Source organism: Mesocricetus auratus, unplaced genomic scaffold, assembly GCF_017639785.1.
Source record: "Mesocricetus auratus isolate SY011 unplaced genomic scaffold, BCM_Maur_2.0 Super-Scaffold_100018, whole genome shotgun sequence".
Taxonomy (NCBI): Eukaryota; Metazoa; Chordata; class Mammalia; order Rodentia; family Cricetidae; genus Mesocricetus; species Mesocricetus auratus.
In genome coordinates, this window is record NW_024429199.1 from 2,326,647 (window position 1) to 2,354,104 (window position 27,458).

At 46.6% G+C, this 27,458-nt stretch overlaps 2 protein-coding genes across 9 annotated transcripts in view; both read left to right on the plus strand.

Annotated features, from left to right (window-relative positions):
- Window positions 1–27,458, plus strand: part of LOC101831404 — a 165,973-nt gene that overhangs the window by 42,574 nt on the left and 95,941 nt on the right. For all 8 annotated transcript variants that reach the window (XR_005869434.1, XR_005869433.1, XR_005869432.1 and 5 more), the window contains exons 12-17: window positions 7,693–7,805; window positions 8,365–8,497; window positions 8,791–8,994; window positions 15,723–15,915; window positions 19,747–19,874; window positions 26,876–27,076. Coding sequence is in view for 5 of the 8 variants with exons in the window: in XM_040728142.1 (XP_040584076.1) it covers window positions 7,693–7,805; window positions 8,365–8,497; window positions 8,791–8,994; window positions 15,723–15,915; window positions 19,747–19,874; window positions 26,876–27,076 (972 nt within the window). In the remaining 3 variants the exon portion in view is untranslated. The remainder of the gene's footprint in view (window positions 1–7,692; window positions 7,806–8,364; window positions 8,498–8,790; window positions 8,995–15,722; window positions 15,916–19,746; window positions 19,875–26,875; window positions 27,077–27,458) is intronic.
- On the plus strand, window positions 4,324–5,309 carry LOC106021396 (dolichol-phosphate mannosyltransferase subunit 1-like). The gene has a single exon (XM_040728144.1). The coding sequence runs from the start codon at window positions 4,339–4,341 to the stop codon at window positions 5,290–5,292; it is 954 nt and encodes a 317-aa protein (XP_040584078.1). The 5' UTR covers window positions 4,324–4,338; the 3' UTR covers window positions 5,293–5,309.

Here is a 27,458-nt window from a genome sequence, read left to right on the forward strand (position 1 = left end):
TGTTCGTAGTCTGAAGGGAAATGCTAGAAAAAAAGAGATGGAGAAAGGAAATGGGAAGTAGGCGAGCTTGGGGGAACAAGAAGAGAGGGCATGAAGAAACGGGCAGAGGGATGACCCTGAGAGAGACCGGCGTGGCGTCACACCCCAAAAGTGAGAAAGAGGAGTTTTGCATGAGTAAAAGGTTAGGATGCAGGGCTTGTGAATGGACCCCGCTGGGGGACAGAGGCAGGTGTCTCATTCTCAAGGTTAGGGGGCCCATGAGGAGCTCTGTGGTGACACCTGCAGGACCATCAGGGACAGCCACATAGCTCACAGGTCCTAGGGCTCCTTTCCTTTGACTCTATTGCTTGAACTTCTGAAGTGAGTTGTAGAGTGACGGAAATCGTAGAAAATCAAAGGCATGGGGAAGTTGAGAATGCTGGTGAGTATCCTGGACCATCATCGCAGGATGGAGAAAGTGTGACTGGAAGGGTTCCAGTGGGTTCCAAAGCATCTGGAAGCAAACGCAAATACAACACCTGTGCGCGCGCACGTTCCTGAAACCCCAGGACTTGGGAGGTGGAGGCAGGAGGACAAAAGCCTCAAGGCCACCCTCTGCCACATAGCAAGTTCAAAGCTGACCTAGGCTCTGTGAGATCCTGTCTAAAAATAAGAAGAAGAAAAAAAGAAAAAGAAGGAAAAGAAGAAAGCCTTAAGCCATAATCACAAAATTGTTTTCTCACTGGCTGAGAAAGCAGAGAGTTGGAGTCTGGGGATCTCTTGGTTAAAGGGGGCAATTGAGAGCAAGAGAGGGACAGGGAGGTGGGGTGGAGTTAGGTGTTTGAAAATGAGCAGAAGCGGTGAGGTCCAGGTGCCACAGCCAGCGAGGGACCAGAGTTAGCAGTGCTGGTGGCACTTCAGGCCCGAAGGCGTTTGCCTCTGCAGGACTGTGTGGTTGCAAACAGGGGACTCACGGTGATGACAAATGGTGGCTGTCGTGCCCAAGTTGCAAAGTCCCCGGAGACCACCAGGAAGACCCACCAAATGCAAAAGCAAAGTTTAATGATTGTTCATCCACCCATGACAGGGACCCCGTCTGACTAGCTGTCGCAGCAGCCTCCAGAGGGAGTGAAGTTCCCTGTCGACTGCTAGGTTTTAAAGACAAAAGTTACAGGATTACATCAGTAGGAATGGGTTGGCTTCTGATTGGTTGGCATTTGGGAAACAATCAAGAAATTTTTCAAAGTCATGTTTTTGTGTGTAATACCTGTGTACCCATTATTCTCATTGGTCAGTGCTGAGAGGGAACATTCTGTGGTTTCTATGGCATTGTCTTGTTACTTGCAGGTGGCCTGTTGTACGTAGACACCAATAGTTTTCAGAACTATATCCTGGAGACTACAGGGGATGTTTTGGTTCCCCCTGGAGTTTCTTTTGTGGCCAAACAGTTCCTAGGAGGCTGGAGGGGGGGTCTGGAGTTTGTGTGTGTGTGTGTGTGTGTGTGTGTGTGTGTGTGTGTGTGTGTGTGTGTGTGTGTGTTCAGTTTTGGCCCTAGACTCCAGGAGGCCAGAGGATCTGGAGTTTCCTTGTGTCAGAGGCCTACATGTCTTTTCTGCAGCCTGTCATGGCTGCTAAAGCAGAGGGTTGAGTGAGGGTCTGTTCCCTTCATTTTGTTTACCCCTTTCAGTGGCTTGGCTAGGGGCTGCAGAAAGCCTAAGTTAATACAACTGTATGGGAAGCCATGTTGGAAATGGAAGCAGGAAAGTCTCCTGCTTGCCTTTGCTGGGCCGGAGTAGAGAGGAAACTGACATTTCTATCTGAGCTCAGCTTCTTCCCTGATTGGGGGAGGGGGTCAGTGGTGGGAAGAGAGTCTGGTGGGATGGGCTGAGGTCTTCTCTCATCAAAGCTGAGTTGAAGGCAGTCTCCCAAGTGTTAAAAAGAGAGGGATGGAGGAAGCCAGACACGCTGACTCATATCTACAATCCCAGCACTACGAAGACTGAGGCAGTAGGTTTACAAAGAGTTCCATGGCAAATGAGTTCCAGGGCAGCCTGGGGTAAGAATGAGTTCCAGGGAAGCCTGGGGTACAGAGTGAGATATTGTCTTAAGAGAAATGAGAGGAGGGGAAGAAGGAAGAAGAGGAAAGAGGGAGGAAGGAAGGAAACTACTTCCTTGGGCTATTTGTTGATTTATGAATGTTACTCTTGGAATTGGCCAAAGACAGACAAATATGACCACTGTATTTTCAAGTTGATTTGTGGTTGATAGATGATAAAGAGGCTTAGAATACTCATAAATGTCCAGTTCCAGGGTTGGAGTTTGAGAAAGATAACACACACCTGCCTGCTCCCTCCCTTCTTCCCTCCCTCCATCCATATCTCTCACCCTTTTCCCTCCCTCCCTCCCTCCCTCCCTCCCTCCCTCCCTCCCTCCCTCCCTCCCTGCCTGCCTTCAGCAATGTTTCCCCATGCCTGGAGTTGTCCTGGGCTCCAGGAATGGATTATAATCGATTCTTGACACTGGGATGCAATGTTCAGAAAGTAAATTAAACAGGGACATACAAGCGTTTCTTTGACATGTGAGTGCCATGAGGGCATCTGTGGGGCAGAGAGCAATGATGGAGGGGACACACTCTAACAGAGCTCAGCCCAGTCCGTCTAGGGTGGGGTGTATTTGAGCTAAGAAGACCTGAGGAATGAAGAAAAGTCAGCCACACAAACTGCCTGGAAAAGAGTTTCCCAGCAGATTGGAAGACAACATTGTATAAGAAAAGACATTCTGAGTCAACAACCAACACTTTTTTTTTTTTGCTGAATTTCACCATGAGTCATAATTTGTGACCTCTGCAAGTATGTCTGTCACTGTATACAGAATCAAGGCCGGCATGGACTCATATTACCATTCTGAATGTTGAGTAGCGGTCATGTGAGATCAGGATAGGGTAACAGAGGCACCTGGGAGGGTGCTGGAATCTGGGCTTGGATCTGAGGCGCGGGTGCAGTTTTGCAAGCTTGTAGCTGTCAAGCATTTTTAGCATCTGTGTGCAGGTCAGCGCTCTGACTCTGAAGTTGGCAGGTGGCAGCTAAGAACCTGTGGCAAGTTTCTTTCTGCAGGGCGCTCCGCAGGAGGCAGGGGTGGGCGCCTGGACAGCTGCAACAGCACACAATCGTCAGTTACCTGTAGTGGAACCTCGGAGGGACAGCTGTCTGTGGGCAAAGCTTTTTTAGGGTTTTCACTGTTTAATGAAACGATTGTTTTTTATAGTTCAGGGCTTACAGAAACGTTACAAGGGGTTCTCCCGCCACTGGTATCTTAAGTGCATCTTACAGTGCATCTGTCAGCTGAGGAACCAATCCTGGTGCGCGATGGCAGTAAGCTAGGTGCAGGCAGGCCTCACCCACTTCCCCCGAGAATGTCCCCCTCTGCTCCAGCCTTCTTCCAGGGCCCCCTTTTCAGTCAGTTATATCGGCCTGGTGGTCTGGTCTCATCTGCCTCCGTAGTTCCCAGTCTGCTTGTTTATCATGACTTTGACAGCCTTTCCGAGTTCAGGCCAGGCAGATTGTAGAAGAATCCTTAATGTGAGCTTGCTTTTTCATGGCCACAGTGTGTGGCGTGTGTGTGTGGTGTGTGTGTGTGTGTGTGTGTGTGTGTGTGTGTGTGTGTGTGTGTGTGTACACATTGTGGGTAGAGGTCAATGCCAAGTGTCTCCCTCAACCTCTGTCCACCTTATTTTTTGGGCCAGGATCTCTTGCTGAACCTGGAACTTGATGATTGGCTAGGCCAACTAGCAAGATCCTCCTGCCTCCACCTCCCCAGCACTGGGATTACAGGCCTATGTCACAGGTTTTACATAGGTACTAAAGACTGAACCTGTATTCCCATGTTTGCACAGCAAGCCTTTGGTGACTGAACCATCTCCCTAGCCACTCTGTTGTTCTTTTTAATAGCCTTTCTATTATATGCTACAGGTTACATGACTACCCACAAATAGCTCCTATTAAACACCAGGTCTAGGAACTAGACACATTAAACCAGCTCTACAGAGATTTTCTTCTGATGATGATGCTTAAAGATACAGTTTAAATGGGATGCTCATGGAGGGGTCCATGACAGGAAGCACCACACCCAGGCTACAGAACCAGGGAGCAGTGGTGGAGCCTTTGCCCGTGCTCAGTGGCCACACACCAGAGACAGTCTGCCTGCCACTTCTCAGACTGACTCCAGAGGTGGTGGGAGGCAGTCAGTATGAGGGCCACCCAAGAGTGTGGTACATGGCAGCCCCCATAAGCAAGATCAGCAAAACACAGGGCTCATCAAATTCTAAAAATAAATATTCTCTGGGGCTGGAGAGATAGCTCAATGGTTAAGAACACCGGCTGCTCCTCCAGAGGACCTGGGTTCAATTCTGTTCCCACATGGCAGCTCACAACCATCTGTAACTCTAGTTCCAAAGGATCCAGTGACCTTCTAGCCTCCAAGAACACCAAGCACACATGTGGTATACAGACTTCCATATACATAAAAAGTAAAATAAGCTCCACGGGGGCGAGTCGCGGCGGTGCTGCGTCTCCTCGGCCGCCGCAGGGCCGCTCCTCGCGACAGGACAAGTACTCGGTACTCCTGCCCACCTACAACGAGCACGAGAACCTGCCGCTCATCATGTGGCTGCTGGTGAAGAGCTTCTCCGAGAGTGCGATCAACTATGAAATTATAATCATAGATGATGGAAGCCCAGATGGGACAAGAGAAGTTGCCGAACAACTGGAAAAGATCTATGGGTCAGACAGAATTCTCCTAAGACCACGGGAGAAAAAGCTGGGCCTGGGAACTGCCTATATTCATGGAATAAAACATGCCACAGGAAACTATGTCATCATTATGGATGCTGATCTCTCACACCATCCCAAATTTATTCCTGAATTTATCAGGAAACAAAAGGAGGGTAATTTTGATATTGTCTCTGGAACTCGCTACAAAGGAAATGGGGGTGTTTATGGCTGGGATTTGAAAAGAAAGATAATCAGCCGTGGGGCCAATTTTATAACTCAGATTTTGCTGAGACCAGGAGCGTCGGACTTAACAGGAAGCTTCAAATTGTACCGAAAAGAAGTTCTGCAGAAATTAATAGAAAAATGTGTCTCCAAAGGATATGTCTTTCAGATGGAGATGATTGTTCGAGCAAGACAGTTGAATTACACCATTGGTGAGGTTCCAATATCATTTGTGGATCGAGTTTATGGTGAATCCAAGTTGGGAGGAAATGAAATAGTCTCTTTCCTGAAAGGATTATTGACTCTCTTTGCTACTACATAAAAGAAATTACTCATTTATACTCACCATGCTCATTTCAATTAAATGGCTTTGATCAGTGCTCTCGTGATACATGAGCACAGGTGAGGTGCATTTCATACTGGTCGTTTCTCTGGAGAAACTCCATTTTCAAACTAAAATTTAAAGTTAGGTTTAATGAGCAATGTTCTCAATTTTCATGTATATTGTGCTGCATTAAGACCTATAAATAAATGTATATAGGTTTGTCTAAAAAAAAGTAAAATAAATCTAATTATAAATAAATAAATATTTTTGGGCTAGCAAGATGACTTAAGTGGATAAAATTGATTGCCACAAAAACTTGATGATTGAGTTCAGTCACCAGAACCCGTGGTGGGAAGAATTGAGTGAAATCTGTCCTGTCACACACACACACACACACACACACACACACGCCAAGACATATACATGCCCGTGTCATAGACCACATCATACATGCACACACATACACACTTAAAACATTTTTAAAATGATAGTAGGAATGTGCATATTTATCATGGAAAAATTAGGAAATGCAGAAAAGTATAAGGAAGAAAAAAAAACCTTGACTGTATAATCTGAACCAACAAAGTTTTAAATGTTCCCTTTACATCCTGGCTACAAGGATATTCTCATATAGTTTGCCAGATTTTAAGAAGGAAGTGAGATTAGCAATCAGTAGAAATCCAAAATGCAAAAACCCATGAGCTCAGCCATGTTGAAAAACTGTCACAGGCAGGGTCAAGGGCAAAGATCTGCCTGTCCGGGAAGAAACAGCAGCCACAGAAGGTGTCGGTGACACTCTGGTCTGTCCCGTGTTCCCAGCAAGTTCCTGAGGAATGTTCTGGACTTGGAGCATTTCCTGTGCTTGCGTTCCTTTTCCTGGAGGATGCGAGGCCATCTCTTCTTGCTCAACTGCTTCCTTCCTGGCAGCCCACCGGCCCAGCATTACTCTGTGCTCTATTTGACCATTCTTTCGAGAGTCTTTCTCTGCAATTCCAAGTCACTTTCTGCTCCGGTAAGTTTTGAAGCAACTGAAAAAGTCACAAACCCAAGAGAGAAAGGATGCGGTTCAGAGTATCTTCTGGGCACACAGGTCCATGTTGAACTGTAGCTGGGATCACCACAGGCTCAGCAAGCAAATGGCCTTCACGTACAGCCTTGGGAACTGCGTCCGTCAAACTTAAGTTGTCTGTTAGTCATGGTAAAACAGAATGGTGAGGGAATTGCATCTTCTCCTCCTGGACTGAACACCTGGATATAGGTAGCAAGCACAGAGCTGACTGGCCACTCTGCTCCGTGGAGTCCTTGAACCCGAGATTAGGTAGCCTGAAATAGAGTTCCTGTTCCAAGGAGGAGGGTGGAGAATTAGGGGTGGGGAACCTACTTCTTTGAATATTCCCATAAGTTGTAAGATGGCTGGCACTTTGACCCACTCTCTTCCCTTTCTCTGTTTGTTTAGTGACAGGGCTACAGTGGCCAGTAGGGAGAGGCTTGGGAATGTCACGTTCATCCGAGTGGCCAAGTGCCAGGATGCATATTCTGCTGCTGTAATAAAAGAGGAAACTGGTTGTTTGGAGCATTCCTCAGATGGTGCAATCCCATCAACCAGACACCAGCACACACATAACTCAGACAGGTTTCTACCTCAGCCTCTGCCACTGCATCACCACGAAGGAGTGCATTTTGGGAGAACTGGCGGTGCGTCTAGGAATCAAAGGGAGGCTAACTAGGAGAGGCTGCTCAGAGGCCCAAGACCAGGTCATAAACAGCACTGCCTCCACAGTTGTCCCTGCGTGGTCAGGTACAAGACTGAACCCTTCTGAACACCATGAAAAACGAGCATGTCGGATACTCAACCACACATTCACAGGAGGCCTGACAGGGCCCTTACTAAACTTGGAGCTCATCTGTGTAGACAATCGGTGAGCCCCACGTTCAATAAGAGGCAAAGTGATTGAAGGAGACATGTACATACACAGAAGTGTACATACACATCTTACACACACACACACACACACACACACACACACATACACACACACCCAAACACATACGTGTGAGAGAGACTCAAAGGTCCAAGCATGTATGTTCTTTTTTTTTTTGCATGTATGTTCTTGCTAAGTGTTTTTATCAAATTTATTTTGTAAAGCGAACCATGTGATAGACAAGACATGGAGTGGCTTTTACATAAAGGATGTCAGTAAAACAAAGATTATCTGGGGGAATAGCTACTCCCTCACTTATTGTAGGAATCTAGGTTTTCACATGCTGGCTGAGATTAAAACACCTTTACTGACAGAGCTGCTCTGCGTTGATCATGACGTTTACTTCTATGATGACCTGTGATTTTGTTAATACCATAAATGTTTACAAAATTGAACTAGTGCTATTTTTTGATAGAATGAAAACGTGAAGGATGATGGTCTTTCAGTGGAGCCAAGCAACGAGGACCTCACAAAAATACGTCTCAGTCAAAGTTCTGACGGGTCTGTCAAGCAGAGGACAGAGACAGGGTAATTAAATCGGTGACTTGTGGAAATGGGTTTAAAACTGTGAGGAAAACTGAGTGACTGATGAGTGTGTAGTTCACATGTTACCTCAAAAACATCTGAAGTCAAAATGAAAGAAGAGCTGTGAATTTATGTTTCTCCCTGGGACTGTCTTTCAAAAGACTCAGATGACTTTTTCCTTCCTTTCTTTCTTTCTTTCTTTCTTTCTTTCTTTCTTTCTTTCTTTCTCTTTCTTTCTTTCTTTCTATTTTGGTTTTTTGAGACAGGGTTTCTCTGTGTTGTTTTGGAGCCTGTCCTGGAACCCGTTCTGTAGACCAGGCTGGTCTTGAACTTACAGGAGGTCCACCTGCCTCTGCCTCCTGAGTGCTGGGATTAAAGGCGTGCGCCACCAACACCCAGCGACTTTTTCTATTTATGCATATGGAGCATTTATTTTCCTTCCAGTGCACTCTGAAGAGTGGCTGTTGAAAATCCCCTTTGGTTCAGTCACACACCCCATGGGTGTGCAGATTTTCTGAACTGCTCTGAGAAGCTCTCATACTATGTCTTCCGTGTGCTAAAGGTACAACTATGCCGTGGCCCTGCAGCTGCTGGGCTTGGGTGATGGGACCCAGCCTGATGAGAACCCCGTCCTGATGCGAGGGGCCTACTTGTCCTTCCTGTGTCTGCGCCACCTGCACATCCGGGAGCTACAGGTGCGGGCATGATGGCACAGCTGGCGTCCGATTGTCAGAGCAGGGGATGGGGGTTGGGGGGTGGGGAGGTGGGGGGGTGGGGGTGGGGGGTTGGGGGAGTGGGGGAGTGGGGGCGTGCCTACCTTTAATACCAGCGCTTTCACTCCTGGGTCTCCAGTGTGTGACATCAGTTCCCTCCAGGGACGGTGCCCTTCACAGTAGGGCTGCCCCATGAAGTCCCCATCAGTGTCTGCTCTGCAGGGTTCGGGCAAAGCACAGGGCGGGGCCCTGACTTTGATCTTCCTCTGTTTCAGCGCATCTGTCTAGGAGTTCTTAACTACTTCAGATCCGTTGAGCGAACTTTGACAATGAACACTTCAGGCCTTACCTTGGTTTCAGGGAAACTGGTCCCCACCGTGGGAGATAATTCCTGGGTAAATATGGCAAAAGGAGGCCTGGGCACCTTGCAAGGCCTGGGAGCTCACCATTATGTCCACAGGACACCTGCTGAGCACAAGGTGAGTTACTCTGCTGAGTTTTTAATGCTCTGACTAGTGTGTCTTCCAAACTGTGTTTTCTTAGCACTACAATCACTTAACATAGTGAAGTAATGGAGAGGGCAGTGAGGGGTGTATAAAAGTAACCGAAGCATATTATGTATCTACATAAAAATCACAGTGAAACCATTATTGGCACAATCAATGTATATTAATAAAACGTAGTGAAGGAGGAAGTGACAGTAAGTACAGCTAAACTTGGTGACCAGAGCTGAGCTAGTGACTGTAATCAGAGACTGCGGGAAGCCGAGCAGAAGGAACTTGCATTTCAGTCTCTTGAGCTGTGTGTGCAGTGAGACCCTGTCTCAGACCTAAGCTAACGAACAAACACCCCTGACAGTGACCTCCAGAGAGCAGAATGATACTGGAGCCCCTTCAGGAAGGAAAGAACCAACCACTGGGTAGTTGGTTTCGTGTGAACAGATGTGAGAAGTCCTTTCCTCTCCTGGCCTGAGTCTCACGTTCTCACAAAATCCTTACAAGACTCTGACAATGTGCCACGAACCCTTTTATCTTCAAACCTTTTAAACCAATACCAGATTAAGCCAACGTGTTGACTCATGACTGCAACCCTAGCACTCTGAGGTCGGGGTAGAAATATCTGGAGTTCAAGGTCACCTTCAGTTACAAGGCTGCGGGCCAGACCTGGCTACATGAGACTTTCTAACTCCTGTATCCAAAATGATTCTAGATTAAGCTGGGCATAGTGTTTCACGCACGCCTGCAGTACAAGTACTCCAGAGATGAGGCCCGGGAATTATGAGTGTGAGCCCATCCTGGGTTACAGGGTGGGACCATCTCAAAAAAGAAGAATTGAAAGGCCAGCAAGATGGCTCACTGGGAAAGGTGCTAGGCTTCTGGAATTATGCCCTGAATATAATCCCTAGGACCAACATGGTGGAAGGAAAAAGTGACTCCTGTAACTTGACCTCTGACATCTATACTTGTTATGTGTATATGTGCATTTATTTACACACTCACTGTGGCATGAGCACCCATGTACACAATACAATAAATAAATATCTTGAAAATAAATTAAAAATTTTAAGAAGAATTAAATTAAAAAATAAACAGATTTAGCTTCAGACAAATCATCATCTCAACTGTGGCCCCTGACAGCCTGCTGCACCTATAAGACAGGGAGTTTTCTTGTTAACTGCTACATTACATGTGGAGTCTAGAAAGCTTTCTCTGGGTGGCAAAGCATGTATTTATAATTTCCTAGTAGCTACTGAAAATGTGAAGAAACGTGTGAAATTAATTTTAATGTGACCATGTAACCCCATGTACAAGATACACTATTCTCACATGTAATCGATATGAAAACACATCAGTGGTGAGATAGGGCACATACTTTCATCCGAGTCTGGTGCATATGGCCTACAGGAAGCGTGTTGGCTTGAGACCGCCATATTGGACAGTGCAGCTCTGGATCTCGGGAGTATTTTATTTCCCCACCCAGTCGTGTAGACTCTTCCACTCAAAGTCCAGGACAGCATTCCCCTTCCCCTCCTTCCCCGAGCCCTTGTACCTCCTACCCCTCACCACACACAGACTTCCGTGCTGATCGTCTCACTCCTCAGGCTCCTTACTCCTTAGCTCAGTCACAGACCTGCTTGGCTTACTCCTTCATGCACCTGTGGAGGAGGCGCCAGACCTTCAGACAAACACCTGTGCAACACAAGCGCATCTTTCTCTTTCCTCTGCTGACCCTGCCACAGCTGTATGATAGATGCTGTAGTCAGATTTTTCATTGTGCTGCCAGCTCACAAATAATGGCACAGACACTTACTAATTGTGAAAGCTTAGGCTTGTTCCTAACTACCTCTTATAACTTAAATTAATCCATTTATATTGACACACATTCTATCACTAGCATTACCTCTATTCCGTCTTGCATCTTTTGCTTCTCTGTGTCTCCTGGAGTCTCCCCTGCACCTTGATTCCTCCTCCTCTTCTTCTCTCTCCCTGGAAATCCCACCTATACCTCCTGCCTAGCTATTGGCCATCCAGGTTTTGTTACACCAATCACAGCAATATTCCACAACAAGATACTATGCTAATAGAGTTTTAAAAATTGTCCTTACCAAAAGGTCCTCTCTCCCACTTTGTTCTAAGTTGGAGTGAAGAATAAAAATAAAGGAGGAGAGACAAAATGTCTTTTTAAAAAAATATTTATTTATTATGTATACAGTATTTTACCTGCATGTATGCCTCCAGGCCAGAAGAGGGCACCAGACCTCATTATGGATAGCTGTGAGCCAACATGTGATTGCTGGGAATTGAACTCAGGACCTCTGGAAGAGCAGTCAGTGCTCTTAACCTCTGAGACATCTCTCCAGCCCCAAGATGTCTTAGTTAGGGTTTCAATTGCTGTGAAGAGACACCATGACCACAGCAACTCTTATAAAGGAAAACCATCAAATTGGAGTAGCTTACATTTTCAGAGGTTTAGTCCATTATCATCATGGTGGGACATGGTGGCGTGTAGGCAGATAAAGCACTGGAGAAGCCACTGAGAGTTCTACATCTTGACCCACAGGCAGCAGGAAGTGAGCTGAGACATGGGGTGTAGCTTTAGCATATATGACACCTCAAAGCCCACCCTTCCACAAGGTCATACCTACTTCAACAAAGCCACACCTCCTTATGAGTTTATGGGGGCCAACGATAGTCAAACTACCACAGGAAACAAGTACCATCCTCCCCTACTAACTGTAGGACCATCTTGTAGCTTTGCAGTATGCCATTTCTATTCTCTTGTAATGAATGGCATCACACTGACCTTCTGCCAGGTCTTTAATAGAATCAAATTGTTTACATTAGGAATCTAGCCCTGGGGAGTGGGAAGAAGGGGCACAGATACCAGCCTGCTGTGTTCATCTCAACAAACCCAGGAATTAAGCTGCTGGGACAAGACAGGCTAGTTTACTGGATATGGCTGAAGCTCTCAAGATGGAGGCTTCCTCCCAGCACATTCCTTTGGCCCATTTTGATCCCACAAGGAAAGTCTTGGGCTAATATTAATGACTGTTTACTCAACAATAGTGCTAGCAAAAGAAGTCATCTGTGGCCTCTCACAGCCACATTGTCATTTTATGTGTCTACTTAGCATGCAGGGTAGAAGGAGTCTCTGTCGAGAGATAGCAGGCTTTTCTGGTGTTGGTTCTTCCTGTGGCTAATCAGTCATGGGGACATGACGGCCATGGGTGCTGTGACTTGATGTGTTGGCAACAGAAGGCTTTTGAGAGGAAGTGGTGGGAGGTAAGGCCTCTAGTCAGAGTGAGCCAGACCACTAGGTGCTTGGCTGTTCTTAAATGTGAGACATGGAGGATTTTAAAGAGGGGAATGACTCTCTCTGCTTTATAAGTTTCTCAAGGTCTTTGCCCAAATGTAAACATGTTGCTAGTTCACTGGAGGTCCTTGATGAGCTTCCTGTTCCTCACAAGCTAAGCCCAGGCTTCTTGGTGACATTTCCAAGGCTGAGCATGTTCTGCCCTGCCAAACTCTTGGACCTCATTTCCCTGTGTTGCTTTTAGAATTTCCATGAGCTGGGTCCTGACCCTCTCAGCCTAGGCAGAGCCATCCAGGCCTCTGGGCTCCTCTGCCACTCTCCCACTCTCTCCTTGGCAAATGTGTCGTGTGACTCAAGAGTCCTTTCCAAAAATCTCTTTGGGAAGCCCTTCTTCATATCTCTATGTAGAATGAGAGCTTCATCTAATGGCTAGTCAGCTTGTCATAGGATCCAGCTCACAGCCATGCCCGACTGTTGGCTTATCTGTTCCCGTAGGCTGTGAGCCAATCCTTCCTTCCTGCCTCCCACAAGTGTGCTGACTAATAAATGTACTAGGCTCTATTCTAGGCCCGGGGGTAAAGTGGTACACAAAAGTAGCACAAATTCCTGCCATAAGGGAACTTACCTCACAGCAAGAGACATGAAATAAACATATAATGTGTATCAAATATTTGGTGATTTGGCACTAAGCTTTCCTTAGACTCCCTGGCACTTGCAGTTGAGAGGGGCTATGACTAGCTTTGAGCTGTGAGCAGAAATGCCATGTGTCAGTCTGGAGCACTGAGGAGCTGGTCCGCACCCTCTGGCTATCTTCTCCTGCTTTAGAAGACAGTGGTCACATGGCAAGATGGAAACATCGACGTCCTTGGTAGCTGCTACAGGGCAACAGCATAGAGAGCCACTGGTCCTGCAATGGCTCTCTGTGAGTGAGAAGTTAACTTCCAGCCTCTGTGATTTAGAGCTGTCCACCACGGGTAACAGAGCCTCATGGACTACTGAAGAGTGATGGTGCAAGGGTGGAAAGTCAGGAAAGCAGAACTGACAGTGCTAGAGTGGGGAGTGGATGCTCCTGGTGATCATGGGCGCTCCTGGTGATCGTGGATGCTCCTGGTGAACGTGGGCGCTCCTGGTGAACGTGGACACTCCTGGTGAACGTGGACGCTCCTGGTGAACGTGGACGCTCCTGGTAAAAGTGGACGCTCCTGGTGATTGTGGACGCTCCTGGTGATCGTGGACGCTCCTGGTGAATGTGGATGCCCCTGGTGAAAGTGCAGTGGGGCAGTGGGCACTACTGGTGAGGAGGTGAAGGAGACAGTCTTACAAAAGAGGCGCTGTGGGATTGGCCCATGGCCTGCAATCCTCCTGTCTCCACGTCTGGCGTAGCTGGTTTGCAGGTGTGTGCCACTTGACAGTTCTTGACCTACAGATGAATCGTGCTAAGCACTACCTTCTCCCCTCAATGTCAGCTTCAAATTCCTTCCTTTAGTAATGATACCACTTGTTGGACAAGAACCCAGTCTAACCCAGTAGGGTGATCTCTTACTTTGATTATGTATGTAAAGACCCTATTTCCAGATAAAGTCTTGTTCAAAGATTTCCCGGTGTCCATGATTGCTAATGCATTTTGGAAAAACTTATAGAACTAAATATTAATAGATTTTGTGTATGTGTCAGAGGACAACTTTCAGGAGTTCTCATCTTCCATCTTGCTTCAAGGCAGTTTCTCTTGTTTCTAAGCTTACTCGGGCGAGTGGGTCTGCGAGCTTCCAAGCTTCCAGGCGATTCTGTCTCTTCTCTCATCTCTAAGTAGGAGAGCCTGGATTACAGATGTGTGCTATTACATCTGACTTTCTTACATGAGTTCTGCAGATCAAACTCAGACCATCAGGCTTCCTTGGTTAGTTGTTTCCCTTTGAGCCTTTCCAGTCCAGAAATCACAGAATTAAAAAAGTGTTTTTAACAGCTAATGTTTATGAATCCAATCTGCCTCACCTTTATGGTGTTGTATTCCATAAATTAGTGTGGTGCAGAAGCGCGGTGAGTGGGAGATGGAAACTGACACGCTTCAGCAGCAACCTCAAGGCAGAGAAAGTCCCTGCTGGAGGCCAGAAATGCCAGGAGACGGTTCCGGTTCCTGTTTCTTATCTTCTAAATGTCACCTCCACCTAAAGACTAGAAATGAGTGGCAGAAATTGAGAAGAGGCATCTGGGCACCTGGCTGGGCCAACTGGACCGGCTCCTCTCCCTCCCTGTGCCTCACCCCAGTTTCTGCCTTAAGTCCTTTAAGAAGCCAGACCAGCATCTTGATGGTAGCCTGTTGCATGGGACCTGCCTGTCTATGGGAGCACTGCTCCCTCTCCCTTTTAAGTTTCCCCCAGCCCCCGTGGATCTGTAATAAGTTCCACACTTATGTGGTCCATGACTCTTATTGTTTGAATTCCTAAGACAAGACCTGGAAAGTCACTGGCTTGGGGTGGCTTTGGTGGCTGAAGAGTTTTTCAGGTTTTGGTGGACTTATCTGGAAGTGGGGACATCCAAGAAAGGCTCCATTATTCTCATATCATGATGTCCAACCCTTCACATTTTGCTAATGACTAAGGGCAGCTTCGTGGTTCAACCAAGGTAAGATCCTGGTAATCCTCTGTCCCAGCCTCTGACTTCAAAGGCTGCTGAGATCCTGGACTACTGAGTGCCCTGTTCCAGTTGCTCTAGAATTAACTAGAAAAACAAATTAATTTATGTGCTTCAGGAGCAACCTCTCCCCACCAACATGCTTTGTTCATGTGTGTGTGTATTTGTGTGTGTGTGTGTGTGTGTGGGTGGGTGGGTGGGTGGGTGCGTGCGTGCGTGCATGTGTGTGTGTGTTGGAAACAAGTTCAGGACACAAAGAGACCACTACTCCAATAAAAGCGCCTTAGCAAGGCATAACTTCACCTATGTTCAGAATGTTGTGCTATTCATAAAAGTAGAAAAGCAAGCGTGTGTGGATGGCAAATTCACTTGGTTTTCACTCCACTGCAAGTGACTGTCTTTTCTCCCTTAGCTGGGGGCGAACTCATGTCTTTCATGAAGGGAAGGGGAAAGGGGCCCCTCACTCAAGCCTTAGGTTGTGAGGATGCAGCAGGTCTTTGTATAAACCAAAGTTTTACCAGGTGGGAGGATTTGAACATTTGCACAAAGGTCTTCTAAGGTGGGAGAGATGAAAATGTTTGAATTCTTTGTGGTAAACAAAAGTTTCACAGTGTTTGACAGGAGCCTACATATATAATTCGGCTCTTGGTTTGTGGCTCTGCCCACTGTGTGGGAGGAGAAACCCACTGCCTGGGCCATTTGGACTGACAAAATATAACTCTTCCTTTTCCAGTAACTTTGGGGTTTGGCCTTGTTTCCCCAGGTCCACGGCGTGCAATTCCTGGAGTTCTCGGAAGTTGAAAATCAGGACGACGTCTACAGTACACAAGCAGGCTGTGTCCACACGCAGGACCAGCTTGGCCTGTATGTCATGTATGACTACGCCCTGCAGGATCTGAAGGAACTGGAGTCAGAGCTGCTGCTCATTGCCAGCTATTACATTGAGAAAGAAAAAAGTAAGGAGGCTGGGGATGAGGTTCAACGGCAGAGTATTCGGTTGGTGTGCACGAGGCTCCTGTAGCTCACCAGTACTGAAAACAAAAGCACACAAACAAAACACACAGACCAGGGGCCAAGCAACAGCATCTGAACCTCGAGTAAGCATACACTACGCCTTTCCCCAGTGCGTGCACACGCGGGGCTCAGCTCCCCCTTGTGATGGAGCTGTGCTCTTTAAGGGGTCCCTTGTAATTCTTGCTGTTGTTAGAGTACATGTAGCCTAGTTCTGCACCACCCACTGGGTAGAAGGGATGTGTACAGGACCCTGTGGAGAGCAAAGGAAGCAAGGGCGATGAATGGCGTTTCTCCCAAGCCAGCTGACGCTGAGGAGAATGCATGTAGGAGCAGAGACATCACTGGATTCCTGACAGGAAACCATGGGCACGCCAGAGGTCTGGCTGAGAGGACGCCAGACAAGCCCCAGAAGGAGGACTCATGGCTTGGGCTAGTGAAGCAGCCATAACTACTGCTCTCGCTTCTTTTTAGCACCATCGCCTAGACTTCCATTTTTTTTCTTTTTTTCTCTGCCTTTTTAAAAAAATTATTTAAGTTAGAAACAAGCTTGTTTCACATTTCAATCCCAGTTCTCTCTCCCTCCCCTCTCCCCATTTCTCCCCACCAGGCCCTCCAGTCCCCCACCCAAGCTATACTCGGATCCCCAGGTGGGGTGAGGCCCTCCATGGAGGATCTCCGGAGTCTGTCATTTCATCCAGGGCAGGGCCTAGGTCCTCCCCCAAGAGTCCAGGCTGAGAGAGCATCCCTCATTATGGGCTGGGCACTTAAAGTCTATTTGTATGCCAAGGATAAATATTACCCAAGGCCCCGTAGATTATCTAGGCCTCCTCACTGACACCCACCTTCAGGGGCTCTGGGTCAGTCCCATGCTTTCCACACAGCCATCAATCGGGAGTCCAAGAACTCCCCCTTGTTTAGGTCAACTGTTTCTGTGGGTTAAACCAGCCCAGTCTTAACTCCTTTGCCCATCAGTTCTCCCTTTCTGACACTGGATTCCAGGAATTCAGTTCAGTGTTTGTCTGTGAGTATCTGCCTCTGTTTTCATCAGGCGCTGGATGAAGGTTCTGTTTCCCAGACTCTCTGGCAGTGGAATTGTAGGCTGGCACTCCCCTGATTCATGTCTAAAATCCATAAATGAGTGAGAACATGCCATGTTTGTCTTTTTGTGACTGGGTTACCTCACTCAGGATGGTTTCTTCTAGTGCTATCCGTTTGCCTGCGAATTTCAAGATTCCACTGTTTTCTTTCCACTGAGTAGTACTCCATTGTGTAAATGTACCACATTTTCTCTATCCACTCTTCAGTTGAGGGGCATCTAGGTTGCTTCCAGGTTCTGGCTATTACAAATAATGCTGCTATGAACATAGTGGAACAGACATCCTTGTTGTATGAATGTGCATCTTTTGGATATATGCCTAAGAGTGGAATACTGGGTCTTGTGGTAGACTGATTCCCATTTTCCTGAGGAATCTCCATACTGATTTCCAAAATGGCGGTATGAGTTGGCACTCCCCCCGCAGTGAAGGAGTATTCCCTTTTCTCCACATCTTTTCCAGAATAAACTGTCATTGGAGTTTTTGAAAGTAGGTAAGGTAAGGCTATTTCTCAGTAGCATTTCCTATTGCATTTGGGAAGAGCTAAGAATGTCTAGACCCACTGCAGTACAGCAAGGAGAGTTTAGAGATGTTTATGTTGTGTTATAATTCGTGTAGACTGTGACAGATGATAATTCACCTTCATCTTGTTAGAAAATGCTTCTGTAAGAATGTTTGACAACTAGCCGGGCGGTGGTGGCGCACGCCTTTAATCCCAGCACTCGGGAGACAGAGGCAGGCGGATCTCTGTGAGTTCGAGGCCGGGCTGGTCTGGTCCGACAGCCTCCAAAACAATACAGAGAAACCCTGTCTCGAAAAAACCAAAAAAGAAAAAAAAAAAAGAATGTTTGACAACTAACTTTAAGATCCCAGGCAAAGTTAATTTAACATGACTTTGAACATATTAGAATATGCAGTCATTGCTACAACTCTGAATATTTGAATCAGGCTCTGAACACTCTAGAACATTTCATTTTAGCTCTTTTCATTGGTTATGCAACTTTTGTCTATATTGATTAATCATCCCATGTAACTATTTCTGTCTGCTGAGAATTTAATGTGGTTGAAACACGTTTAACCACAAGGACGTCTTGCACTGAAGTTGGCCAGTAGGGCTCAAGTCACCCATTGTGAAGAGCTTTCCCAGCTGCCGCCTGAAAGGATCCTCACCGGAGCCTGCCGGTTCTTGCTAAACACCCATCACCAACTCAGCGATTATCCAGCTCACCCGTCAGTACCTGGGTGCTTCTTGCCTTCCAGTTATTTTCTCCTGAAGCAGGTCACTTACAAATTGGAAGCAATAATCATTCTGCCAAATGGTGATGATGATTAAGTGATTGAAGGTGGCAATTGATATAATTAAGGAATGTCTCAGAAGGCTCTCTGGAAAGTTTGGACATAGCTAGCATTAATGAAAATAATAGTGTTGGGGAGATGGCTCCGTCAGCACAAGTGCCTGCCTTGTAGTCATGAGGACCTAAGTTGGCACCCCCCACACACACAACCCCAGAAACTGGCATGGTTGCAAGCTCTGCAGGACCCTTTCTGGAAGGCAAAGCCAGAAGGATCGCTAGGCTGAACAGTCAGTCAGCTTACCCTACATGAGAGAACCCAAAACACATCCCCAAAAGGTGGATCTCCTGAGGAACAACACTGTAGGTTGACCTCTTGATCTTAGATGCACATTTGGATGCATACACACACACACACACACACACACACACACACACACACGAGAGGGGGGAAGAGAGAGTACATTAATCTGAGTTGTTAAACAACAGAGGCCAGTTTTTGATAAAGGAGAAATAAATGTTCTGCCTTTAATTCTGTAAATACAGGGACATTTTAGCATAGATTTCATGGCAGCTGGTTTTATTTCTAAATAGACTTTAAAGGACTAGGATGTAGTTTAGTTGGTCCAGTGCTTGCCAGGGATGCAGGAAGCCTGGGCTTCACCCCCAGCCTTGCATGGACATGGCAGACATGTCTGTGATGTCAGGACTCAACTTGTTCAGTAGATAGGAGGGTCAGAAGTTCACCCTCAGCTACATGAGACTGACTCACAATAACAAAAAATTACTGAGGGGGGGTGCACACTTGTAATTCCAGCCCCCTGGAGGCAGAAGGGGGTAGATCTCTGTGAGCTTCAGGCCTGGTCTACAAAGCAAGTTCTAAGCCAGCAAGGGTGACACAGTGAGGCCCTATATCCAAAATGGAAACAAAAAAAAACAAAAAAAAACCCAAACAAACAAACAAACAAACAAAAAAAAAACCGCCAGGTGTTCCTAAATTAGTCTTTAAATTTAGAAAGTAAACAAAAACTCCTGTTGATTTGGAAGTCAACAAGTGTGGACTTTAGGCCTGGTCTTTGCGGGTGGTTCCTCAGTTGTCTTTGGGGAGTCCCAGTTGATACCCATTGGCTCAGATCTACTCCTGAGGGAGAGCTGACAGTCTCCATGTTCCTCAGTTGTCTTTGGGGAGTCCCAGTCTATACCCATTGGCTCAGATCTACTCCTCAGGTGGAGCTGACAGTCTCCATGTTCCTCAGAGAAGGAGCACTGAGAAGGGCTGTCTCTAACCATGCCCTGGCTTCTTCCCAGGTCACAGACAGTCTCCATGTTCCTCAGAGAAGGAGCACTGAGAAGGGCTGTCTCTAACCATGCCCTGGCTTCTTCCCAGGTCACAGAGAGGAAGGCAAGTCTGAGAGCAGTCAGCGCTGGGGCTGGGCCCATGCCAGTGTGGACAGATTCGCTGTGCTCTATGACCTGTGGACCTGGGAGGCCAATTTTCTAGAGAGCAAACACCAGGTATGACTTTGGAAGGCAAGCTGTCTCTAAAAGGTCTGTCTGCCAAATGCAGGTATACACCTGGGATCACAGTTCCCAGGAGGTTGAGGCAAAGTCTGAAGCCAGCCTGGACTACAGATGAGTTCCAGGTCAGCTGGTTACGTAACAAGACTGTCTCAAACAAAAAATGCACAAAACTAAGCATCAAAGTCTACTTGTACCAAGACAGGCTTTTTGTTTGTTTGTTTGTTTGTTGTTGTTAAACTGAGAGGGATGCTCTCAAGAAAGCCGTAAATAAAGCTTTAGTAATTTCAACGTATTCCTCACACAATTTGAACACTGTATGTGTGTGTGTGCGTGCATGTGTGAGTCACTGAAGACTGACTGACTCCAAGGCCTTGCACACTACACGCAAGTCATTTACAACTGAGCTATAGCCCAACTCCTCTTTATGCTTTTTCTTTAATTTTAGAGTTTTAAATTTTATTTTATTTTGTATGTAAGTTTTGCCTGCCTGCATGCATGTATGCATACCACATGTATGCCTGGTGCCTTTGGAGACCAGAAGAGGGCATCAGATCCCGTGGAACTGGAGGTATGACTGTGAGCCACCATGTGGGAACTGGGAATCGAACTCTGGTCTCCGCAAGAGCAGCAAGTGCTCTGAACTGTGGAGTCATCTCTCCAGACTGCTGGTTTTTACTTCTTATTATGAGATATATCCCACCAAATTGCCCAGACTGGCCTTAAAGTAACCCTGTAACCCAGGCTGGCCTTGAATGTATAGTCCTCCTATAATCACTTCCTAAGGAGCTGTGCCACCAGGCCCGTTAAATTGTATTTTCCTTGTGGTTCTTCATCACAGAAAATAAATATGAAGGATACTACTTTATCTTGCAGGCATGTTTGTTAGAGGGCTCTGGGATTCAGGCTCTTCCTAGCATGAGCATGCTGGCAGGAAGAATGGGTGGTTTGCACTCATAATGCAGTCGCAGAGACAAGCCCAAACAGAGGCAAAGTGACTGACCAATCCCAGCTGCCACATTATCGTGGGTGAAAACCAGGAAGCAGGCAGTGCTGAGCACAGTAGTCAGGGAGTGCTAAGCACAGTACTCAGGAAGCAGGGAGTACTAAGCACAGTACTCAGGAAGCAGGGAGTACTAAGCACAGTACTCAGGAAGCAGGGAGTACTAAGCACAGTACTCAGGAAGCAGGGAGTGCTGAGCACAGTAGTCAGGGAGTACTAAGCACAGTACTCAGGAAGCAGGGAGTGCTGAGCACAGTAGTCAGGGAGTACTAAGCATAGTACTCAGGAAGCAGGGAGTGCTGAGCACGGTAGCAGGAGGCTGGCTGCAAATCGAGGATTGCAGCCCACTAACTCACCAACCACATCGTCAGGGGTTCCTGTCTCTGTAACAAATGTGAGTTGCAGGTGTCGTTTTAACCCTTTTGGCTCTGGGTCTTTGGAGGCCCGCCACCCAGCTCCCAGATAATCACACAGGCTTATTCTTTCTTGTGAATGCCTGGCCGTAGCTTGGCTTATTTCTAGCCAGCCTTTCTTAACTTAATTATGCCCCCACCTTTTGCCTCTGGGCTTCTGTCTGTCTTTACTCCGTGTGCCTTTCTTGATGTCTCACTCCGTGACTTACTGTGTAGCTGGGTGGCTAGCTGCTGACATCCTCTTCTCCTTTTCTCGCTCCTAGATCTCTTCCCAGCTTTCTCCTCCAATTTATTCTCTCTGCCTGCCAGCTCCGCCTAAACCTCTTTAGGAGACCAATCAGGTGTTTCAGACAGGCAAAGGAACACAAAGGAACACAGCACAGCTTCACAGAGTTAAACAAATGAAACGTAAAAGAATGTAACACACCTTTGCATCATTAAACAAATGTTCCACAGCATAAATAAATGTAACACATCTTCATCTAATATCCCATAACACCGATCTTCATTATTTAGCCCTTCCAATCATCATCTATCGATAGGAGACGCTTTACAAAGGCTTAGTTTTATTTTTAATTACGTGTGTGGAGTTATGTATGCCCGAGTGCAGGCGTCTGTGAAGGCCTGTAGTGGTAGATATCTTGGAACTAGAGTTAGAGGCAGGTGAGAGCCACCCACGTGGGAACTGGGAACTGAACAGAAAGCCCCTTTACCCACCCAGTCAGCTCTTGTCTCTCTAGTCCCATTCTATTTTTGTTGTTGTTTGTTTTATTTTTTATTATAATTAAATTTTTACCTTGCTATGTACTCTTTTGGAGATCTATACATAAATACAAGAGATGACTCCCATCTTTAAGACAATTAGAATCTAATGAAGGTGTTAGGGTCTTTTCTGTACAAGGTTTTCACAAAGGTAGATCCTTCATCCTGAAAATTCAAGGGCTTCTATGAGCTCATGCCTTACTGTTTTAAAGGCCTCTGGATGGGAGCACTGGATAGACACTTATGTATGAGGCTGATGTTTAGCAGGGCAGTGGTGGTGCACACCTTTAATGCCAGCCCTCGGGAGGTAGAGGCAGGTGGATCTCAGAGTTTGAGGCCAGCCTGGTCTACAGAGGGAGTTCCAGGACAGCCAGGGCTACACAGAGAAACCCTGTCTCAAAAACAAAAAACTGATGTTTTAGCATCATAAAAATTAAAATACATTTCTACAAATCGCAGCAAAGGAGAAATTCATGGTCTATAAAAGTTTATCCAGTCTCTAAGCAAAGCATCCGGGTAACTGCGGCGCATTCAAGAGTTGGGGGACATCAGTGGAAAGAGATTTGTCTTTTTTGGGGGACTGGGAAACTTGAGAAAATTATCAAGTCTTCCCAGAGGAACAGACATTTAATCTCACCACTAAAAGATTCATAAGATGTCTGGCAGAAAAGGACTCTTTTATTGTTGTTTTTGTTTTATTGAGACAGGGATTCTTCGTGCAGCCCTGGCTATCTTACTCTGTAGAGCAGCCTGGCCTGGAACTCAGAGAGGGCTACCACCACCCGCTGAGGATGGATCAACTAAGAAACCCCTAGAGAAGTGGTCACCTCCAATGCTGATATGGAGAGTCAGAAGGGACCTGATAATAAGGATGCGGCCATGAGAGCCGGAAGTGGGGGCAGATGCCGTCACTCTGAAGGGGACATGGTAGGAGTTAAGGGTTGGATATGGACTTTGGAGTGAGAGGGTAAACAGGGATTTGAAAGGGGTCCCAAGAGGTCAGGAAGAAAGGTGATAACTAAGGCACAGTATGAGAGGAGGCAGGGCATCACTAAAGAGGATGAAAGTGTGTGCACACCCCACTGAGGGGATTGCCGAACCAGATCTGAAGGTTTTAGATCTAAAGCCAATAAGCAGATACGGGTTGAACCTTGACTGTGGATCCAAAGCCATGAGTGGGAAAGGTTGGAGAGTCTGAATGGGCCTCGGTGACATCTATTTTTGTGGGGCGGGTTGTGGGACAGAATGAGTAGCCAAAGAGACAGAAGCCAGACAAGGAAGAAAGAGTTGTGAGAGTCAACAGGAAAGAGTTGGTGGGTGCCCACTGACGTAGAGTACAGTAAAATGTTGAGGAGATGATGTCCCAGAGTCCCTTGCTCAGGTGGCCAGTGGCAGCTGTGTAGGACTCTGTCAGGAGGTGCCTGTGTGGGAGGGGGAGAACCAGAGGACCACAGCTGTGATGTGGTCTGAAATCCGGGAAGTGGAAGTGGTTTCTTTGAACTGTTTTTGCAGCAGAATAGATGTTTAGCGATTTTATTTGTCCTTTGGTCAGTTACTCATGGAGAGTTATGTGGGTCATGGTCATTTGGAAACAACGATCTCAGCTGAGAAGGTGCAAGCCGCAGACTTTGGAAGACAGTTCATTCCACAGATAACCTTGACCTGCCAGTTAAAACCTTACATTGATCAGCTTGCTGTAGTTTGCCGTATTAAATGTAAACAAAACAAATGCATTACTCCAGGCACAAGCTTTAAGTGTTTGTGTGTGTGTGTGTGTGTGTGAGAGAGAGAGAGAGTGTGAGTGTGCACACATGTGCGTGAGCATATGAGAGAGTGTTCCAGGGTATATGAAACTATTTTAATTTAAAACAATCATTGAAAATATTCCCCTCCATTCTACCCTAAGAATAAGTTCCCTATAGAAACTGAGATTTCTTGGCCAAAATTGTAAATTATGCTCTCCCAAATCAGAAATTCTAGCCAAAGAGCCCATCTTAAATGGCTGAGCCAAATTTCCATCTGAGGTACAATTGATCCCTGACCCCTACACTGACTGCTCTGCCAAGTCTCCTCAGCTGTTTTCGATTGCTAAATACATTGGTGTCACCACTTAAGAAGTTCTGGGACATATTAGGTTCTTTTGAGTCTTAAAATAACCACTGTATGTATGAAGACTCATAGAGTTGGAGCTGATATCAACTTAAGTGGCTTGGGGACAAGAGAAGCCAGAGAGTTGGTGTGGCAGCTCCTAGGTCTGGCTGTCCTACCTCCTACTTTTCCCCACGGTCACCAGGCAGGTTCTATGATGATTTGAATTCATGTACGAAGCACTAAAATGATTTTAATGTGTTGCCCCTGTGACAAAGAGGGGAGATTTGTGGAATTTTGTGTCTAGTATTGTCTTTCTGTTTGACAATTTGGTGCAACCTAAAACACTTTGAAAGTTACCACAAATCTTAGATCTTACAAATAAGATAAACTCAGTAAAGATAATCTCACAAATAAGATAAACCCAGGGAGGCTTGATGTTATTAATTTTGTCTGCATTCCTGTTTTCTCCAACATTTCCTTGCCACTCTTTCTGTGTGCTGCATATCACTCTGATGAGAGCTGGCCCTTGACACACAGAGGTGACATTTGACAGGTTAGGAAGAGTTCTCAGGCAAATGCCAGCCTGGATATTAAATGGAAATGGACCAGTTAGCAAATAGATGACAAATAGACCCTGTGAGGCAGAAAGATCATGCCCCACCCTTGATAGGAAGGAATTCATAATAAAATTATGCAGTGACACCCCCCCACCTTCTCTCAGCTGAATCTAAAGACTGAAAAGACGTTGTTAGTTTAAGTTTCATTTCCTTTCTCAACAGGTAAAATATTGCAATATTTGGGACATGCTTACCTTAAAGGAGTATTTTGTTTATTTATCTGAAATTCAAAGTTGGTTGGATATCCTGTGTTCTCACTTATCTAGGGAGAGAGGGACTGCAGTTGAGGCTCAGCAGGCATGCCACAGATCACATCAGACAAGCCAGATGACAACTTAGGGGACGGTGCTCTTGCCTTCTCTCATGTGAGTTCTAGGGATTGAACTCAGGTCCTCAGACCTGGTGGCAGGTGTCCTACTTGCTGAGCCATCTTGCCTGCCTAGATATCCTATGTTCTTATTTACTGACCTTGGAATCTTTATCATTAATAGTGAACATTTAATTTAGCGTGGTCCTCTGTAACCTGGCTTCACCAGATTGGGATCTGCCAGAAAGGACTCCCCGCGCCTCCCCCCCAGCCAACTTCCCTTGTCAAATAACCAACAATTGGGTTCTTTCACAAAACAGGTCAAGAAGTTTAAATACCATAAACCAGCTCCCAGGATTGCCCTGGCCTAGCCAAAAGGGTTCACTTTGGGCCAGAACGAACTAAGGAAGTAAATGTCTCTTCCCTAATCTTTCCCTTGGGATGGCTGAGTGGCACGCTCAGCCTGGCTAGCCATTCCTCCTTCACGTCGCCCTCTGTGTTACTTAACCATTGGCTGTTGTTCTAGAGTGGATCTTGGGTGAGGAAATCAGGTCACATAGACCACCACTGCTCTTCGTTTTCTGTGGGGTGAACTTAGGGCCAAAGGGGATGCCCATCTTTCTTCACTCCTGGCTCCATGCTGGGAAGCATGAGTTTCTAACCCTGGCACACCTTCCATGGTATCCTGAGCTTCTGGAACCTCTTGGTGTTTTCCTGTTCATGCCGAAGCTGGTTTTGGTACCTTTTCAAAACAGGCATCCACGAAGTTTAAGCGCCATGTTAATCACTTTTCCCGGCACTGTGGTGAAATGCCTACAAGAAGCAACTTCAGGGAGGAGGGATGGATGTCGTTTGGCTCCCACAGTTGTGCGTATACAATTGATCTTGATTTGGAAGGCATGGAGGCCAGCAGCTCCATGGCAACAGGAGGGAGAGTGTCGCTGGGGATCCTTCCCTCCTCATATGTCAACACAGCAGGAAGTGGAGGTTGGACAGGAAGTCACACCGGGCTGCCGTCTTTAAGGCCTGTACCACAAGACCCACTTCTTCCCCCTTTCAGAGCTTCCTCTCAAAACTGGGCCAGAAGCTAGGGACCAGATGTTCAAACCTCTGAGCCCATGGGGGATATTTTACACTCGAAGCACACAGGTACTAACTGGCGAATCCCATTTCATCCTCTATGAGCCTTGACAATGGGAAGGCAGGTGTGAACATCTCTTCACGGATGACTACTCATTCCTAGTGTCTGTCTACTCTCGAGTGTTTAACATTCTTGTGTAGAAGAGGGAAAAAATCTTTTTCCCCTACACTCGGCAAGTCCATGCCTGGGCCTTGGAAATTAATCTGACCAAAGACCACATGGAGGTCTTCAGAGGGCAGGGGACTTGAAGAAGCAGGATTTTAGCAAGAGTAACACGTTGTGGAGAGGTGGCCAGGCTAAGGATAGAGGGTAGGCCTCCCGGAATGGCAAACATTTGTTTATAATTGTTGTAGAGCACGGTTATCCCTGCGCAGCATTCCTTTTGTTTGCAAAGGGCTGGGGAAGAAAGAACAGAAGTAGATGGCCAAGCGCGCGTCTAGCTCCGGCTCCACAGCACAAGCTCCAGATCTTTACTCGGTGGGTTTACTAACTGAACCGACTCTAACTCTATTTGCTAGTATCCGAACCACTAGCTACCCAGAGGTTTGAGCGTCTGTCTTCTGCTGAGACCCCAGGGCTTGTCAAAGTCCAGGGTGAAGCTGCCATCTTCTTTTCTGGCACCAGAGTTGTCTCTGCTGTCCCTTGACCATAAACTTACTTCCAGCTTCTTGACAGTTACCTTGAAGCCTACCAGCACACGTTGGACCCTGAGGAGCGGTTCACTTTAGCACAAGCAATGACTGATATTATTCACCGGCGCCCCAAGTTCGATCTCGGCCACTCGTATTTCACTAAAGCCTACCAAGATGACTGTACCTGTCTGAAGCTTCACCAGCAGCTAGTGAGGGGCATCCTCAGCCACCACGTGAGTAGGGCTTCAGTGGTTTCATCTGGCAAGAGGTGGAGATGTAAGCCAGAAACCAAAGTAGCATTGTTTCATTGCAGTCCCCAACATGGGATTTCTGGGCAGAATGTTTATTTGCAGGCTTATTGTACTTCAGAGTTCCAAGCAAACTTAAGCCTTCAAGGAGGTTTCTAACTTCAACTACGTTTAATAATCTATAAGGAACTGAGGACATCGTCTCTTATGAGATCATAGAGTTATCATCAATAAAAGGATGAGTGGCACGTCTTTCCAAGACACTGGCATATGAAATTGTGGGGGTTTCCCCCCAAAGTTGTTTGGGTGGTTTTGTTTGCTTTGGTTTTGGTTTTTGAGACAGGGTCTCACACAGTAGCGTAGGCAT

Coding starts and splice junctions, on each gene's coding strand:
- LOC106021396 (XM_040728144.1), top strand. CDS start 4,339: ATGGTTAAGAACACCGGCTGCTCCTCCAGAGGACCTGGGTTCAATTCT.